This window comes from Carassius gibelio, chromosome A3, assembly GCF_023724105.1.
Source record: "Carassius gibelio isolate Cgi1373 ecotype wild population from Czech Republic chromosome A3, carGib1.2-hapl.c, whole genome shotgun sequence".
Lineage (NCBI taxonomy): Eukaryota > Metazoa > Chordata > Actinopteri > Cypriniformes > Cyprinidae > Carassius > Carassius gibelio.
The window spans coordinates 32,370,105-32,387,995 of record NC_068373.1 but is presented as its reverse complement, the minus strand read 5'-3'; the positions used below and the strand labels follow the sequence as shown (position 1 = coordinate 32,387,995).

The 17,891-nt window shown below is 35.1% G+C and overlaps 1 protein-coding gene across 1 annotated transcript in view; it reads right to left on the bottom strand.

Annotated features, from left to right (window-relative positions):
- Positions 1-7,451: 7,451 nt before the first annotated feature.
- Positions 7,452-17,891, bottom strand: part of LOC127956225 (uncharacterized) — a 19,928-nt gene continuing 9,488 nt past the window's right edge. Inside the window, exons 2-17 of the mRNA XM_052554027.1 lie at positions 17,559-17,891; positions 17,131-17,475; positions 15,192-15,293; positions 14,944-15,024; positions 14,686-14,778; positions 14,427-14,483; positions 13,518-13,631; positions 12,906-13,040; positions 12,146-12,229; positions 11,696-11,794; positions 11,377-11,460; positions 9,017-9,112; positions 8,630-8,728; positions 8,240-8,272; positions 8,062-8,112; positions 7,452-7,945 (exon numbers count right to left, since the gene is read on the bottom strand). The exon at positions 17,559-17,891 is cut by the window's right edge and continues 15 nt beyond it. Coding sequence (XP_052409987.1) covers positions 7,929-7,945; positions 8,062-8,112; positions 8,240-8,272; positions 8,630-8,728; positions 9,017-9,112; positions 11,377-11,460; positions 11,696-11,794; positions 12,146-12,229; positions 12,906-13,040; positions 13,518-13,631; positions 14,427-14,483; positions 14,686-14,778; positions 14,944-15,024; positions 15,192-15,293; positions 17,131-17,475; positions 17,559-17,891 — 1,823 coding nt within the window. The 3' untranslated portion in view covers positions 7,452-7,928. The remainder of the gene's footprint in view (positions 7,946-8,061; positions 8,113-8,239; positions 8,273-8,629; positions 8,729-9,016; positions 9,113-11,376; positions 11,461-11,695; positions 11,795-12,145; positions 12,230-12,905; positions 13,041-13,517; positions 13,632-14,426; positions 14,484-14,685; positions 14,779-14,943; positions 15,025-15,191; positions 15,294-17,130; positions 17,476-17,558) is intronic.

The window sequence follows — 17,891 nt, the reverse complement described above, 5'->3', positions numbered from 1 at the left end:
GGTGTTGATGCTCTTAGCTTGCCTGGTCATCTGCCTATTGTGTGCACTGTGGATTTTTTAGGTGATAAGCAAGGTTGCCAACTCTCACGCATCTGGCGTGACATTCACCCTTGGACTTCAGTGTGAGATTGATGCTGAAAGCGTGAGTGTCACAACCCTGAGAGTTGGCAACCCTGGATAAGGTGTTGTCAATCTCATTTTCCATTTGGTATATTTTGTAAAGTATTGTAAAGGATCTTTTCCACACTTGGAAGCTATAAGGGGTGAGTGCCATTATCTTTTGCAAAAATAGTTTTCTACTGTTTTTCATTAGATAGGGAGTTAGGGTAGTATATAGTATTTTTATTTAGTTTTTCTTTTGTTTGGGAATTTAGTATTTTCTGTTAGGAGGTAACTTGGTGTTTGTTTGTTGTTTTGGCCATTGCTCACCTCTGAAGTTGTGCTTTTACTCTGTGGTTCTGAAAATAAATGTAGAAAGGATCTTTGATTGTTGATTTCAGTTTATGTTGTGGCCTTACTCTAGACAGGGTCGTAACAATTGAAAGGTTTAAACAGCATCTCCAGCATATCATAAATGGACTTCTACCTCTCACAATACATAAATGCATGAAGAAAAAGAGTTTATCTTTGAAAATAAACAGGGCAACAATCAGTACCATCTGAATTACACAAAGAAACAAAAGCATTCACAGCAATGCCGCCATTTAATAAAACATTTTTATTTCATGTGACCGATCCAATCGTGACCCACAGACTAAAGGTTCTTGCAGTAACCAGAAAATAGAAGAAACATTGTTCCCTCTATTGATCCTGAACAGAGACCAGACTTTAAACTTATTGCAATAAAAAAACTGGAGAATCACAGAGTATTAGTCTTTGAGGATCCAGCCAAAACAAAGCTTTGTCCAGTCCTAAACCTTCAATATTCTGTAGAATTGCACAGCTGTTCTGCTCTGCAAATGTATTAGTCCAAGTCCTCCTCCTTGTTTTGACAGGTACAAGACACTTTTCTCTACAAAGTGCAAATTATCCCAGAAGAAGTCTATTGAGGTTGACAGGATCTATACAACGGTGCCACAGTGCTGACGCTACTAAATTATTAACAATCAAGACATGACCCTTATAGGACATTTTAGGGAGTAAAAACTGCCCTTTAATTTTCTCAACAATGCCTTCAAAATATTTTTTTTTTTACAAAATTCTCATTTCCTAGAACCACTCTAAAATATTTAAAACCATCCCTAGTCCACTTCAGACCATCAGGAAGCCTTGTATGGGATCAGAATCTCGCCAAATGTATTGCAGTCACAGATCGAAAAATAATAATAATGCTCTCTCAACTTGGAGCACTTTCTCAGTTAATAAACACTCGGTCTGATTCCCTGGAGAAAATCATAGGAGAAAACACACGCGCGATTACCAACATGAAGGAGGTAATAAATGAAAACACCAAGCAAATCACAAGTGTCAAAGAAGCTATCGAATTTATTAGTAAGGAAGTTAATTGTCTTTTCTCAGGGAAAACAGTCTGAAAATATCTGAAGACTTATCTCCAGCAGATAAAGAGAGGAGGAACTTTGAAATATTGAAATATTCCCTCCAGCCTGAAACTTCATTGAGCTGACCTGATATACATGAAACTTGTTTCACTTTGTGCCGAAACCGTGGGCTAACGAGAGGCTATTTAATTTAGAGATGGTTGCCCTAAAGTTTAATTTATTTTTTTCCCTTAAAATAAGGCAAAGTCTATATATATATATATATATATATATATATATATATATATATATATATATATATATATATATATATATATATATAATAGTTGGTATTTTGAAGGAATTTATTATAATTACTGCCATGCTTAGTTATAATTACTTATATAATTTTGAGAAAAAAATACTATGGGGTTTTGTTTCTGCAAACATTTTTTTCTTCTTATGACTTAGAAGACATGTTTTTTTATTTCTCCTTCCTTATGGGAAAAAAACCAAAGACAATAACATTGATCGTTCTATTATTATATTGGCTGTATTTACACTTCATAAATAAGAAATCTGAAGTTATAAGATAAAAGACTACTCATGTTCTATAGATGTTGATGTCTAAATTCTGATTTGCACTACTTTATTTGTATCAATATAGAGTTTGCTATTCTCATCGTTTTACGTGTGTTAACACATTTTCAGAGACCAATACTCTACTTCTATTGTAGACCTTTCCTTTTTCTATTATGTCTCTATCTAAAATTTCTTTCAACACTAGAGGGTTAAGAAACATTACAAAAAAGGAAAGCAATTTTTTTGTTTCTTAAACAATTTAAGTCTGACTTTTGTTTTTTGTAAGAATGCCACTCAACCAAAGAGGATTGTAATTTCTGGAGATCTCAGTGGGGATCTGATTTATGGATGGCTCATGGAACAAGTAACGTAGCTGGTGTCTGTATTCTTAAAAACCGTTTTGATGGGAAGATCGTATGTTCTAATTGTGATCCTGGTGGACATTATATTTGTCTTGTATTGGAAATTTCGAATGTAACATTATTATTGTTAATATTTATGGGTTTAATCAACAAAAAGATCATGAGAAACTTATTGATCAAGTGGAAGAACATGTGTTAAATTTGCTAACCAAATATCCAAATTCTTATTTAGTTTTTGGAGGGGATTTTAATGTAGCTTTGGATAACGTCTTAGACAGATGGCCTCCAAAGTCTCCTGATAATTCTAGTTTGTACTTAAAGAGGTTTATGCAGCGATTTTCTTTACTTGACAGTTGGAGAGAAACTCATCCTTCTCAAAAACTAATTACGTGGAACAATAATTCCTTCTCAAACCAATCACGTATCGATATGTGGCTTATCTCTAGAGATTTAAACAATGTATCTTCTGATATTATTCCATCACCACTTTCTGATCACAAATGCATCTCTATACGCATTCCTCTATCAAATACTACTAATTTACATAGAACCACCTCATATTGGAAGTTGAATATTTCATTGCTTAAGTATAATGAAGTAAAGGATAAAATTAATTTTATAATCACTAATTATTGGGAAAAAGCGAATGAGGAAAACAATATTTGTAGAAATTGGGAATTGATGAAACATGAAATTGGCAAATACTTGCGTACTTTTAGTAGCAAATTGGCTAAAAAGAAAAAAAATGAAGAGAACATTATAATATATAAAATCTCAAATCTTCTATCTAAAATGGTTCTTTCTGATGCTGAAAAAGTTGAGCTTGTTCAGCATCAAAATGTTCTAGATGAGTTTTATAAAGAAAAGGCTCAGGGAGCATTTGTAAGATCACGAAAAAGATGGATCGAGGAAGGTGAGCAAAACTCTTCGTGTGTGTTTAGACTAGAAAAACAGCAAATGAAAAAAAAAAAATCTGATTGGAAAGCTTATAATCAATAGATCTCTCTGTGAAGACGACAACACAATTGCAAATTTTTGTGCTAAATTCTATCACGATTTGTACACCTCTAAATTTAACAAACAACATGCTCATGAGTCATTATTTTCCATTAATCAATTAAGTAACACTGATCAAGCCATTTGTGATTCTCCCATTACCTTAAAAGAAATCGAGGAAGCAATTAAATCTTTAAAAATGAATAAGTCCCCTGGTACAGACGGTCTAACATCAGAATTCTATCATATGTTCAGTAAAAACATAGCCCCTTTTTTGTTAAACCTATTTAAGGAAAGCATAAATAAATCTTTTCTTCCACCCACATTATGCAAAGGGCTGATCACTTTAATTCCCAAGCCAAGTAAAAATATTAATTTATTAGATAATTGGCATCCAATAACGTTGTTAAACAAGGATTCTAAAATAATTGCTTTAGTACTGGCTAAAAGATTAAAGGGAGTGGTAAATAAAAAAAATTTAAAAAATTAAAATGGTGAAAATATTGTTATGTAGAAAATCACTAATCTTTTATATAAAAATATGGATGATTTACTTGATTGTGAAAAGGCAGAATTGGTTGAATAACTGTGCAAATTAGACAAAATATATAAACAGAAAGCAGAAGGGGCATTTATTAGATCGCATAGAAAATGGATTGAAGAGTGTGAACATAACTCTGCATACTTTTTTAGACTGGAAAGGCAGCAAGCTAAAAACAATCAAATTCAAAAATTAATGATTTAATGGTAATATTAGTGATGACCCACAAAATATTGCAAAGTTCTGTGCCAAATTTTATAGTGATTTGTATACTTCTAAATTATCCCAACAACATATGAATGACTTCTTTAAATCTTTACCTAATATAAACCAGCTAAGTGACTTAAAAAAATTTGTGATGCCTCTATTACACTGAAAGAGATAGAGGAAGCTATTAATACTTTAAAAGCTAACAAATCTCCCGGAACAGATGGTCTCAGCTCAGAATTTTACAAGCTGTTTAGTCGTAGTATAGCACCATTCTTATTAAAGATTTATGAGGAAAATATAGAGAAAACACTGCTTCCAGCCACATTATGTCAAGGTTTAATAACACTTATCAAACACTGATCAAATTAAATAAAGATCCCCTTTTAATAGATAACTGCCGTCCAATTAGATTAAATAATGATTATAAAATTATAGCTTTAGTTTTAGCAAAAAGATTGAAATATGTTTTGCACTCCATAATTGACGAAACACAATCGGGATTTATGCAGAAAAGGCACATTACTAATAATATACGGTTAGTTCTAGATGTGTTAGATTATTCAGATTTAATAGACAGTGATGGTTTCATTTTCTTTTTAGATTATTACAAAGCTTTTGACACATTGGAACGTGAATTTTTATTTCAGGCTCTACAAAAAATTGGCTTTGCCAATGCTTTTTGCAGCATGGTCCAAATGCTTTACATAAACGGAAACAGCTCTATCAAATTAAGTAATGGTCGTTCACCTAGAGTTTGTCAAGGATGTCCAGTGTTCCCTTACCTGTTTCTTATTGCAACACAGTTCCTTAGCACACATATAAACAAAGCAAGGATCAAGGACTTTTGTTCAGGTACTCATAAGTTCTTTCCAAATGCCAATAATCCCAAAAGAATTTGCTACAGTTTTGGGAGCCATCCCCTCTGGTTTATGCATGTTTTTTTTTAAACTCTAATGGTTCCTCAGTATCTACTGCATCCTGCCTAAACCTTTTGATACCTGTTGGTCAAATTTGTTTCTCTTGGGTCGGAAGCCAAAAATGATAATATACGGTCTTTATTTCTTAAGAATCTGATTTCTGTTCCACCTTTTGGAAAAATTTGTTTGGTAACCTAAATTGGAAGAAAATCTGGTCTCTACCACAACAAATCTTTCTCACTAAAAATATTTATTTTAAGCTCATACACAGGTTCTACCATGTAAAGAAGTTTATACAAAGATTGAAATCTGACATTGATCTAACATGCTCTTTTTGTTCGAGTTCTGAAGAAACTGTACTCTTATTTTGGTCATGTCACTGCACTCAGAAACTTTGGGATGATATTGGTGTGTACGATTTTGCCAGGCTTCTCAGTACATATGAAAAACATTATATTTGGGTATTATGACTCTGACCCCACAAACGAAAATATCTGTTTTATCAATAAATTTTTTTTTCCTAAGCAAATTTCACATTCGCAAATGCATCTTACATAAATGCATATTATATTAATATAAATACATTCTGTTCATTTTCGGTTTTGCTAATTGTCAAAAACTAATGGGTAACTAGCATGGATTAGCTGAAATACTGAAATAAACCAACTTTACCAGAAATATAATTTCGTAACATTCAGAATCAGAATGAGTTTTATTGTCAAGTATATTTATACATGCGAGAATTTTGTTTTCATGACAGAAGCTCAATACGCAGATTTGTATGTACAGGTATATTATGTGCAAAATAAGTATGTGTGTTAGATTAATAAGTGTATGTGCATGTAAATATAAATGTTTTATGATTCAATATCATAAAACACATACTCTCACTTGTGAAATGTAATCCCTTGCCGTCAGGAAGTACAGGCGGAGATCGCAGTGTTACCTACCTACCTACGCAGTGTTAGCTACCTCCTATGACAAGACCCCTGTTCCAAGATGGCGGCGGTTTTGAAGCATGCTTAGAACCCCAAGGCGACATCTAGTGTATCTATCTATGTGGAGAAACTGCCGCGGCTGAGTCATCCAGCTGCTCTCGAAACGCTCTTGTGGTACTTTGATGACACACGTGACAGTCATGTAGCGTTGGCGCCATCTCAAGTCGGACAACATTTCTAACCAGCATGCACTTTTTCAAGTCAGATAGTGATCGGTTTGCACAATGCTGCGTAAAGTCGAACGCACCTTTTGACTCGTTCCTTAATCATGTGACAGCCCCATACGCTAAACCAATGAAGTCTGAGCCAGAAAGAGAATTGATTAGTTCAATTAGTTCATCTCATGGGTCTTTTGGGTCGAGTCGTTCTTTAAAGGGTAACTAAACCCCTGGTCAGAGCCTGACTCCACCCACTGTCAATATTTGAAAAATGCTGAAAAGTGGGCAGAGCACAGCAGAGATAGAGGGGATGAACCTAGGGCGGGGCTTGACGTAGATGTCACGTGAGCAACCTGTAAGTCTTCTAATCCCTGTGCCAAGAGAAATCTGAATCACCCACCGAATCTTGCAGAGGAGACGAGCGTGAACAGGAGTAGATTTTGGTAAGTATTCTGATTAATTATCTCCCTTGACTTCATGCCTCCACATCCTCCTGATAGCCTCATAGACAGTAAAGATTGCCTGTGAGCTTCTCCTCCTGTCCATATGGTAATTTATCTACTGTGCGACAGAGAGTCGCAGGTTATGATGCAATCATTAGCCTATTTTTTACAAAAACTGCTTCGACGGGACCATAACGTAAGAGACAAGGTAACGGAGCTTTTTACACATTTTCGTGTTTCTTTGGAAATAATTAATTAACAAATGGAGTCTTTACACGCCTCAGATGTAAAGTTATTCACAGCAGGTGGGGGTCCGCTAGTCAATGGGGCACCCAGGGGTGATTAAAAAAATATGAAACCCTGCCCCCCTGTGTTTAGCATATGGGGCAGTCACGTGATTAAGGAACGAGTCAAAAACCTGATAGACCCAAACTATGAACCAATCAATTCTCTTTCCGGCTCAGACTGCATTGACTGACACAGGTGAATTACTACTAGCAGAACAGAACCTATAGAATATTGCGCATGCACGACTGAATGAATCACTCCCCGAGACGACTCGTTCTTTACAAGTCACATTAAAGATTCGTTCAAAATGAATGAATCATTCAAGAACAACATATCACTATCGATTCATAACCCTTTTAAACCAAACCTTTAACACGCAGTTTTCTCAGATAACTCAATCCAGTCAAACTTATCATCAATTTGCTTTCGAAGAAACGAATTAGCCAGATCCTGATTAGCGCGATTATAGAATCTGGGATGTAATAAGCGAAGTATGAAGAATGGGCCCCAGGGCTGTTCAGTCTAAAGCTCAACCCAAAAACTGCTGCTGTAAACTCTCAGAGCTCCAGATGCTCCAGCGGCTGACCTTACAGTCCTTCATTCAGACCCAAGCTCTCCATTTACATAAACACACAATGAAGGTGTTACTAAACAGTTCATTAAACACATGCATTTACAGAGATTTACACAACAGTAAAAACAAGAAAACACAGAATAAAACAAAACATTTTTATAAAGTGACCACCTCCATTAGAAATGAAGAATGACACTGAACTCTGATCTGGATTTAGTCTGAGCTCATGAGAGTTTGATCAGAATGGATTATGTGTGTGTCTCCACTGAATGGGTTTCTCCATCAGCTCCAGCCTCCTGATCTTCAGTCTTCATCATGAGAGGTTTAATTTCATGTGATTCTGAGCTCTGGTTCTGGTTTGATCCAGCGGCCGGAGGTTCATCAGATCCTGCTGCGGTCTGTGTTCAGAACAGGACATGCATTTTAAACAGTCTTTGTGCTGTGGGACATCAGTTTAATATGAAGTAAACAGTCTGCTCATATCACAGGTCTCAGACTTTCTCCAGACACTAACCTGAAGACTCAGATCCTGCTGTGATCCGTGTTCTTCGCTGCGTTCTGTGCTCTGAACAAGACATGGATTTAAACAACATTTGAACAGGAGCTTTATGCTTTTTGCCAAAAAAAAAAAAACCTTCTCCTTTAAGTGCAGATCAATCTCAAATCAGTACAGCTTCAAACATGATACTAACCTTTCTGCAGACATGTTGTGATTTTGGGAATCACTGTGTGTTCAGAGCACAATGAGAAAAGATATTCAGTGGATTATTTAGAAACGGTTCAAGCACAGATAATACATACATCAGACTGTAGAATGGCTGATTGTGTTTAACATGAACACAATTAAACTGAGCAGCAGAGGTCATGTTACTGACATCACCTGTAACTAATCATTCTCACCTGTGCCATTGATTTATAACACTCTCTGCCTCATTCCTTAATTACAGAGGCACAGTCTACTGATTTGGCTGATCAAGAATTTCACTCACCAAAGTACATGTGCTGTGGTGATGTGACAATAAAAGTGACTTGATCATTATAACTGACTGTCTGAGATTATAATAATTTGAGATTATACTCACAGGGTGCAGCTACTAGTGAAATCAGCAGGGGTAAAAGACAGAGACATTCAGAGGAAAAGACAATGATCCTCAGATCTCCCAATGCTCCTTTACCATTAACTGAGAAAGAAAATATTACATTACATTACAGACAATAATATTACATTACAGACAATGGTGTTTGAGGAATAGATTTTATCCTAACAACATAATCATTTATTGGCCATATTCATGATGTAGTGTGTTTTAATTGCTCCACATAAATATGCCAGTTTATAGTTTCGAAGAAGACAAGTGCTTTGAGATGAACAGGACAAATGTTTATAACATATGTTGTGTCTTTAAATGAATGACATAAATATGTAATTAGAAGGAATACTGTATGATGTTAAGTGTCTGTTCTCTCACCTGATTTCAGTATGAGTTCAGTCATCAGTGCAGCAGCGTTCAGTTCCACCAGAACAACTGATCCCAACAGATACACAGGGACACACGTGGGAATATCTGAGAGTTTAATACAATTTATTATCATCTTTTAGTAAAAACAGCAAAAACATTAAAGAAAATTAGTTAAATAAAATGTTAAAATGAGAAAAAAAATCAGCATTTAACAATAGCTCAAACCACTTGTCCTTCGTTCAGTCTAGATGTATATCTTTCTGATTTGTTTCTTTAATCTGTTCAGAGATGGACAGACTTCAGACTTCTACTGCTCATCTGAGACTGACTGAAAGTGTCTTCTGATAGGGTTTATTTTCTTTTACTTCTTCACAGTGTGACAGTATAGATGGTTACGTGCCTGGCCCTGAGTTAACTTCTGGTCTGTGTTTGTTTATCAGTTTATACATTTATACATTTATTTGTGGCTCTCAAAATATCAAAACTGACAGATTTTCCAAATGGCTTCGTTGAATAATCATGAGCAACAAAATCCTGCTGTGAGCGATTTCAAATACAACCTAAATACCGAACTATGACAACTTACGCTGCTGAGAAACACGGAATGTGAAAAAGGTTTATTAAGCTACATACAGCTATCTTGAGGCTTATCAATTTCTTAAAATGTCCGGTGTGAATTTTCCCAATCTGTGACCTCCATTTAGAACAGGAAAGAAAATGTTAGTATTGATTGTACTATACATACAATTTGTAATCAATAAACAATGCTTTATATACATTTGTTTTAGTTTTTAAGTTTGTTTCTTAAGATTATTAAAATCTACAGAGGGTTCTGCCAGTGTGGCAAAGTGAAGAACCCAAAAAGGTGCCTCCTGGAACCTTTAGTTTTTACAGCTGTTAACTACTTAGACATCTTCAAACTAGATAGGAGTAGGTGTAAATGAACATTAAATCCTCCAATCATTGAAGTGGGTCGACACCTTTACTTCCAGCCACAGAGAGTGGTGCCATGGAATAGTCAAGGAAGAGCTTTATTATTAAATCCACCCTAATGTCAATAAAGAACCATTTATTTGTTTATGTTTTGGTTGACTGGTGATTTTCGCAGAGTGCTTAGTGTAAACACTGTGTTCTTGATTGTTTTTCAAGAGACTTTGCGTTTCTTACCCTACACTTTTATTTTGAAATCTAAAAAAAGGAAGTGCAGTGACGCTGTGAGGTTACATGGGCGCACTTTTTGTACGTCAAGAAGCTCATTCAAACTAACGTTATCAGGGCACATGAAGGGCACAAGATACCATTTTAATTTCATGCTGTGTGTTAAACTTTGAAGTGTTTATTTTAGCAATCTCATCTGAAGCTAAACTAACATTTAGCTGGTCGTTAGCATATATACAAGTTTTGAATATCGGTGATGACCATTTCACTTGCTAATGTTGTTATTCAGAGAGGGTGTGATTCAATGTTAATGTCTTGAGCAGAACACAGTGTATTATTTCCTTGTCAATGTTATAGTTTTTCTTGGTTTGCACACCAGATAGATAGTTTACAGTAAATCAGGTCTTTATTTGGTCATTTTATGTTTTCACACTAATTTGATGTCATCAGTTGTACCAAAATTAATTAATTGTTAACTCGGGTGTTTCATTTAGTTCTCATTGAACTTTAAAAAGAGATTGGTGTGTGGTTTATATCAAATGGGTCATATAAGTAGCACTTTTTTTTCGTTGGTGCTTTCTCTGCATTAAATATTGTTACTGTCAGTGTTAAAATAATTCAGATTATTCAGGCTTACTACAGTACACTAAGACAAGGCTATTACATTAGCCTGTATACTAAAAATGTGATTTATTGTCACACAATTTATGATGTAACTTAGGCCAATCAGATTGTAACTGTATCTATAAGTTTATAGGTTTGTTTTGGACATTTATTTATAATTTCCAGGAAGATATCTATTGACACTTTATTTGTTTTGTTTAGCTCTTAATGTGTGTTTTGAAGATTAAACCCTTTGTGAACATCATTTCCTGACAGTAAAGTACATCTGTTCAGCTGGGAATGCTACACATGAAGCTAAAAACACTGTCTTTTCCAGATCTAACAAATTTAAACACAAATGACCATCCTGAAGGTAAATGTGATTTTTTTTTTCAACATCTAACAAGGTTATTTCCACAATATGATGGGGAGAATACTTTCCATTCACATCCTAGACATATGATTTTCAAAACAGCTTATAACATTATAAATATTAAATAAATTAACTAGATGCTTTGTACCTTTGTAAAGACAAAAAAAAAAAAAAAAGGATTTCAAGACGACAAACTAGAGCTGATAGAACAAGATGATCAAAGCAGATACTGTACCCCAATCCTTAAATGACCGTGCATACATCCACACTGTCCAGATTAACTGAAGAAATCCAATCACACAGGCCCATCCGATACGATCTGCACGTGACATATTAAAAGAAATAGATCTGACAGTGTTTCTGTAAAGTGACATCATGAATAAGAAATAAACTTAAGTTTTACAGTTTTCAAGATGTAATTACCAAGTTTGTATTGTTTTTCAGAAATTAATATTTCGTTTCCATCCTGTGTCTGAGTTTATCGCCATATTTTCTGATTAAGTTACTTTTACATTTACATTTACTTAAAATAATTTTTAAAAACATAATCACACCTTTCTCACTCTCCAGAGCCATGATGTAGAAATAGAGCATAACAGCATTCATCAATAACATCAACACTGACCACACTGATCTCTGGACCAGAGGTGAACCTGAAAAAACATACGAGTAATAAACACATGATAAACATGTTCATTTATTATTTCACATGATGAGAAATAGTTTGTATCTGGGTTTAATAATGACTGAACTAAAAGGTCAAAAGCGTGATCATTAGTAAGAGAGAAATCACTAAAGAACCGGATTATTTATTTATCATGAATATTAAAATATTCCTCATCTCATTCAACATTATCTGACACTCAAATCCAAGATTATAGTCATAGAGATAGTGAACATCATAAATTCATCAAGATTGTAGTGTCATTTGTGGATTATATATTGATTGTGTTATAATGTATTGACTGATTTATGTATTTATAACAGGGATCAAAATCACTTACAGCCCATCTTTACCCCACATTTATGATCCCAATTATAACGTGTCACTGTTGTCAGCACTGGTAAAACTGCAACAATGAAGAATCCTAGAAACAGGAGAGTAATTATGATAACGTAGATTACTGTGCATCACTGACAGACACATCCACACATTCACAGCTGATCAGATGAAAAACATCAACATGAAGATCATTCTTAGTTCATCATGTTAATATGATTTACTGATTAAAGACATACTGTACATATGTTAGTCCTCATAGAGTGCTAAACACACATACAGGTCAGTTCAGAATGAGACTAGCAACCTCAATCTATAACTGAACTATCACACTAAAACTTGCAGGACTCGCACCTGCATTTTGAAGCTCAATGATACGGATATATAAGTCCATCAACTGAACGTTTTAGATCCCATGCTTCTTCCAGCAGAGCTGCTTCCACCATTTTTCTGAACATGCTCTAGTCTACACTAGTAAAATCACTGTCACTTTGGTTATTCACAGCTATTGCAAGAATAGAATAGGCCCAGGGAACTGACTTTGGTTCCTTCATGGCTTGCATTTTTGCCTGTTCTAATATGATGTGACTGAAATGGTACCTGATTTAAAGCTGTTGCGTTGTACTTAAATTACATTAATAAAGAGCTGAATGGAGTGCTTGTTACATGCTCTCAGTTAAAAACCAGAACTGTTTTACTAAAATACTGTATTGTTTCATTATTCCTCATAAATTAATCCATATAGTTTATAAAGCTGGACTTACCGCCACTGGCAGATCCAAAGGCGTAAAACAGGAGGATGAATTGCAGTGAAGGCAGAATATCAAAGCTTATCAAAGCCAGAACAAGAAGTATATCACCTATCCGTTCACCAAGCTTTCCAAAGATTTCAGCCAATACTATAACATGAAGAACACACACACACACACACACACATTATAAAATATGAGAATTATGAATGATGACACTTCCCTATCTGTTAGTTACAGCGTTTGATTCAATATGAGCAACAATTACTTTACAAAGAGGCTAATAAGGCTTTAATGTTTTACACAGCATTTAATGTGTCTCCACGAGTCTTTAACTTGATTATTCCTGCTGTATGACTCATATCTGATTTGTTGAGACTACGTTTATTAAATTACTGCGTTTGTTTATAAAAATGAAAAAAGGAATCAAATGTATTTAAATAAAGGATGTAACGAGCTGTGACTTCATTAATGTGACACTTGACTGACATACAATATCCTGATATTATGTTTTTAGATTGAGCGTCTGAAACAAATACTGCTAATCTGAAAAAAAAAAACACACAATTTCATAGCACATTCAGAACATGTCACTGACGTGTGATGGCGTCACAGAGAAACACTTACCTGCAATGATAAAGAGGGGACAAGGCAGAAGAACGATCACAAACAGGACTATTAGTATGATTCTGTCAAATTCTGCAAAATTCAGACTTTTTTCCAAGGCTTTTTTAAAAAGAACTAGAAAAAGGAAGAAATAAAAATAATCAACAATTCCCAAAGGAAGCACAGCAAAATTATAAAACATAATTTTCATGTAACAAAAGCCTTTTATCCGAAGTGCCTGTGTTACAATACTCTTAATTTCACCGTCAGTTTCTCTGCAGCAATGTGGGCTTCAGATTCCTCCTGCCTGACTCTGATGCTGTGATCTGCTGCTAATATTACTGCTGGACATGACCAACATACTGAGACGTAACTTAGCAGTTGTTCTAGTTTTAAAGGTGCCGTAAGCTTTTTTTGAATACCACCTTTATAAAATGTCCCTACTATCTGACACAGAGAGTAAGATGAATAACTTTGTTAACAGCAGCTTTGAAAATTGTGTTTGTCTTTATGTTACTCTCAGAATGTTTATGGGTCTGATGGACTCACAGCACTATTAGACCTTTAAAACAATGCAGTCAAGACAACTTTTATAAAATACACGATTTGTAACAACAAATGTGTGTGTGTGTGTGTGTGTGTAATATGTGTAAAATGCAACAACCAAGAGGTATTTAATTTTTTTGAGGGGTGGGGGATTAATTTTCAAATGAAATTTGAGCCATATCTGATATGAGAGATCTTTTGACAAAATAACTGGATCTTCCATTGTAATTTCTAATTTTAAAGTCTTACATGATATTGTAAAGAGTAAAATATATTCCCAAAATGATACTTAAATGGTAAGTGTGGTAGTAAAGTGCGGATACTCTGCTATTTTACATCAATGTTCATGATACTGATTGTTGACTGGTATTTGGATTTTCTTACCTGAATAAACAACAGTTGAGAAAAGAAAATTTTCTATCATCAGTGTAAAAGCGTTACCTGTAAAACAGATAAAATGTGATTTTTACAATATCATTAAAAACAACGAAAAAGAAATGTCACTAAACACTTTACAATGGACGTTTTATTTTTGGCATATCAATGACAAAGACTGTGTGAAATATCTTGATATTATGATGAATTTCCTGATAATAACTTTTCTTCTCCTAATAAACTGACAAACATCAGAAGTGAATCATACCTGTAAACCCTCTTTTATATGGAGCAGCTGAACACAACATAAGAGGTCTCAGAATATAAAGAGTGCAACAAGCGACTGTCTCATTCAGAGATCCTGAAACAAAAACAGATGAAACAAAAACATGCTTTTCATGTTATATCCACAGACAGCAAAGCTGAGGGGTCACTATGTGAGGATCTAAATGGGGTTAAGCTGAGGACTGTACTGAACTAAATAACAGCAAATAAATTAAATATAATCTGGAACTAAAATGCTCACCTTCAGTAACACCCCAGAGGACAAAAGCAATAAATAAAAAAATATTCGGACAAATGACTAGAGACATCTGAAGAAGCAGATCTGAAGGGTAGAAAACAAACTTAATCAAATATTTCACAGTTTACGTAGTATTTCAACTCCTTTCAAGCCATTTATATAACAATAATAATAATTATGATTATTATAATTATTGCACAATTAAATAGTATGAAAAGACTACGATGTAAAACTAAGCTTGAGAAACAGACCATCATTTTGTGATCTGCAGTAGATCAGACAGCAGAGCAGTAGTGCAGATCCAGACGCAGAGATACAGAGAATCAACACCATTATGTGTGAAGCAGAGAAACCTGTCAAACACAGACAGTAATACTGCCATCAGTATTCACACTGAGCTGCTCTGCACTGTAGCACCATGCTGCAATCTTACTCAAATTAGTTCAAAGAAAGTTACCTTCATTAGTATTTAGCACATTCTTCAATTTTTTTTAAGTCATCTGAATTGTTTCATTGATTTGAGTTTAATGAACTTGTTTCTTTTCATTTAGTTGAACTTATATTTAACAAACGGCTGAAGATTTCTATTTCCCAGCATGCTTCCCCGTGGCTCTTGAAAGGGACAGTAAATGCTAAAAATAAGAGCTATTTTTTTTAATCTAAAATGTAAGTATAGAGTGTACACACACACACTTTTTATTGGTGGAGATCTGAGGGGACAGGGGTGGGAGTGTAGATTGGTGACAGGAAAATGAATACAAATTATTTTAAAATAAAGCTGCAATGGGGCGGTGTTTCCGTATGGCAGAGAATACTTGCCATATCCTAGCCCAGTCAGGTGTGCTATGTAAAATTATTCAAACTTCATATCTCGATTATATTTCGTTATTATTATTTTAAATCAGAGGGTTTTACAAATATTTAACCCATGATAAGCATTAAAAAGAGCTTATCAGTAAGACTTTGTAACGCTATTGGATCCTCAAGCTCTCAGCGAAACCTCGTAACATCACCCTAGTGTCACGTACCCAGACTTTCAGACTGACGGATGAAGGTCTTTATTTAATTTATGGCAGCTTTCATTGACCAAGGCCCACCCATGAGGCCATTTGACTGACATGTCAAACAACCAGTCACATTTCGGGGTGTGGAAATGTTAGCACACTAGCAGACCATTGTGTAAAACTATTGGATTTATTATAAAGATCCTATGCTGTGAACTTTAAATATGTCTCATTCTTTTCAGAATCCATTGTTCAGTTGATCCTGATAAGTGCTCGTCGTCACAGTTGTAAACACTGTGGCTTTCTTCTTTCGTGAGGGTGTATCTTTGTTTTCAGTCAGAACGTTAAAGAACGTGACACACACATCTTGTGGAAATCCTGTAGAATTCAACCAATCTGATGACGACTTCAACACTGCTCAAGTGTTTCCACTTTTTTGTCCCATATGCATCAGAAGTTCAGCCAACAGTCCGTGGACGTGACATCTGAGGCTAATATCACCCAGCCTCCACTCACAGCCTGAAAGGACAGATCTCCACTTTTTCGCAATTGAAGGGTAAATAAATAACTGATATTTGAATAAGTACAGCATTTTCTTTTTTATTTGCCATCTAGTTGTAGCCAATATACTTTCGTATGCTTTAAATATCCTTTGCATATAGCGCTTCATCATTTCTGTTACAATATCATGAGATTAAAAAGTGAAATTAAACAACAAGGAAAACCAAGCACACATACAATAAATGTTATATAAGCTGTAAAAGTTTTTTTTACAAAAAAAAAAACACCAACATTGATGATGCAGTGTTTAATTACTGAAATGTTTTCAGTCTTGAAGTGTAGAATAAAAGAAGGATGCAAATCCTAAAGCATCTTTTCTTTTGCATAAATATGTTTTATGTTTCTGTGGCTCAGTGGTAGAGCATTGTGTTAGCAGCGCAAAAGGTTGTGGGTTAGATTCCCAGGGAACACATGTTAAGTGTAAAAATGTATAGCCTGAATGCACTGTAAGTTGCTCTGGATAAAAGCGTCTGCTAAATGCATAAATTTAAATAATTTCCTGACCAACCAGAAAAGGACCATAAATTGTCTGTTCTGTGAACCAAAACTTTACATAACTAAACAAATAAATGAAACGTGTGTATGAGTTTAGAATCCAGTGTAATCTTATTTATCCGTTACTTACCTAGTTGCTCCAGTAGTACAGTTGCATTGGCTGAAAGTCCTCCAGCAAACACCTGACACATGTAAACTCCTTTATCTTCAGTTCTGACGTTCTTCAGTCTGAGAGAGAAGTTTCCTTTGGGGATTTCAGCAGGGAAGAACTCAACTCTGTCTCTATATCGCTCATTTGATGAATGTGTCTCATTGTCTTGGTAGAGTAGAACCTGAATATCTTCATCTGTTTTCGTCCATGTAACCTCTTCAAAGTCTCCAGGTGGGATGTGAGAGTCCACAGAGCAGTTCAGAGTGACGTCTTCACCCACAGACGCAGATATGGAGCGACTCGATCCTGATACTAGCAAACGCTCTGAGAGAACAAACAGTGTAAAAATACATTCAGTAATTAGTTTCTGCAAAATAATGGAAGGACTTCATGTGTTCAATACTCACCAGCATTAACTTTTATCTGAACCACAGTCTCACCAGACTCTTGCTGAATGTAAACTTTACATTTATACTGTCCCTCATCTTCAGCTCTCAGATCGTCCAGCCGGAGGGAGAAGTTTCCATGTTGTATCTGATCAGTGAAGAAATGAGCTCTATCCTGATAATCCTGCTGCTGGGATTCTGTTCGACTCTCACCTTCCTGATACAGATGAACTAAAGCCTCAGAGTCTGTTCTTCTCCATTCCACCTCCAGATCCTTCACTGATAAAAGTTCATCAACAGAACAGGGCAAAACCACGGAGGATCCCAGAGGAGCAACCAGAGGACCAGAGGGAC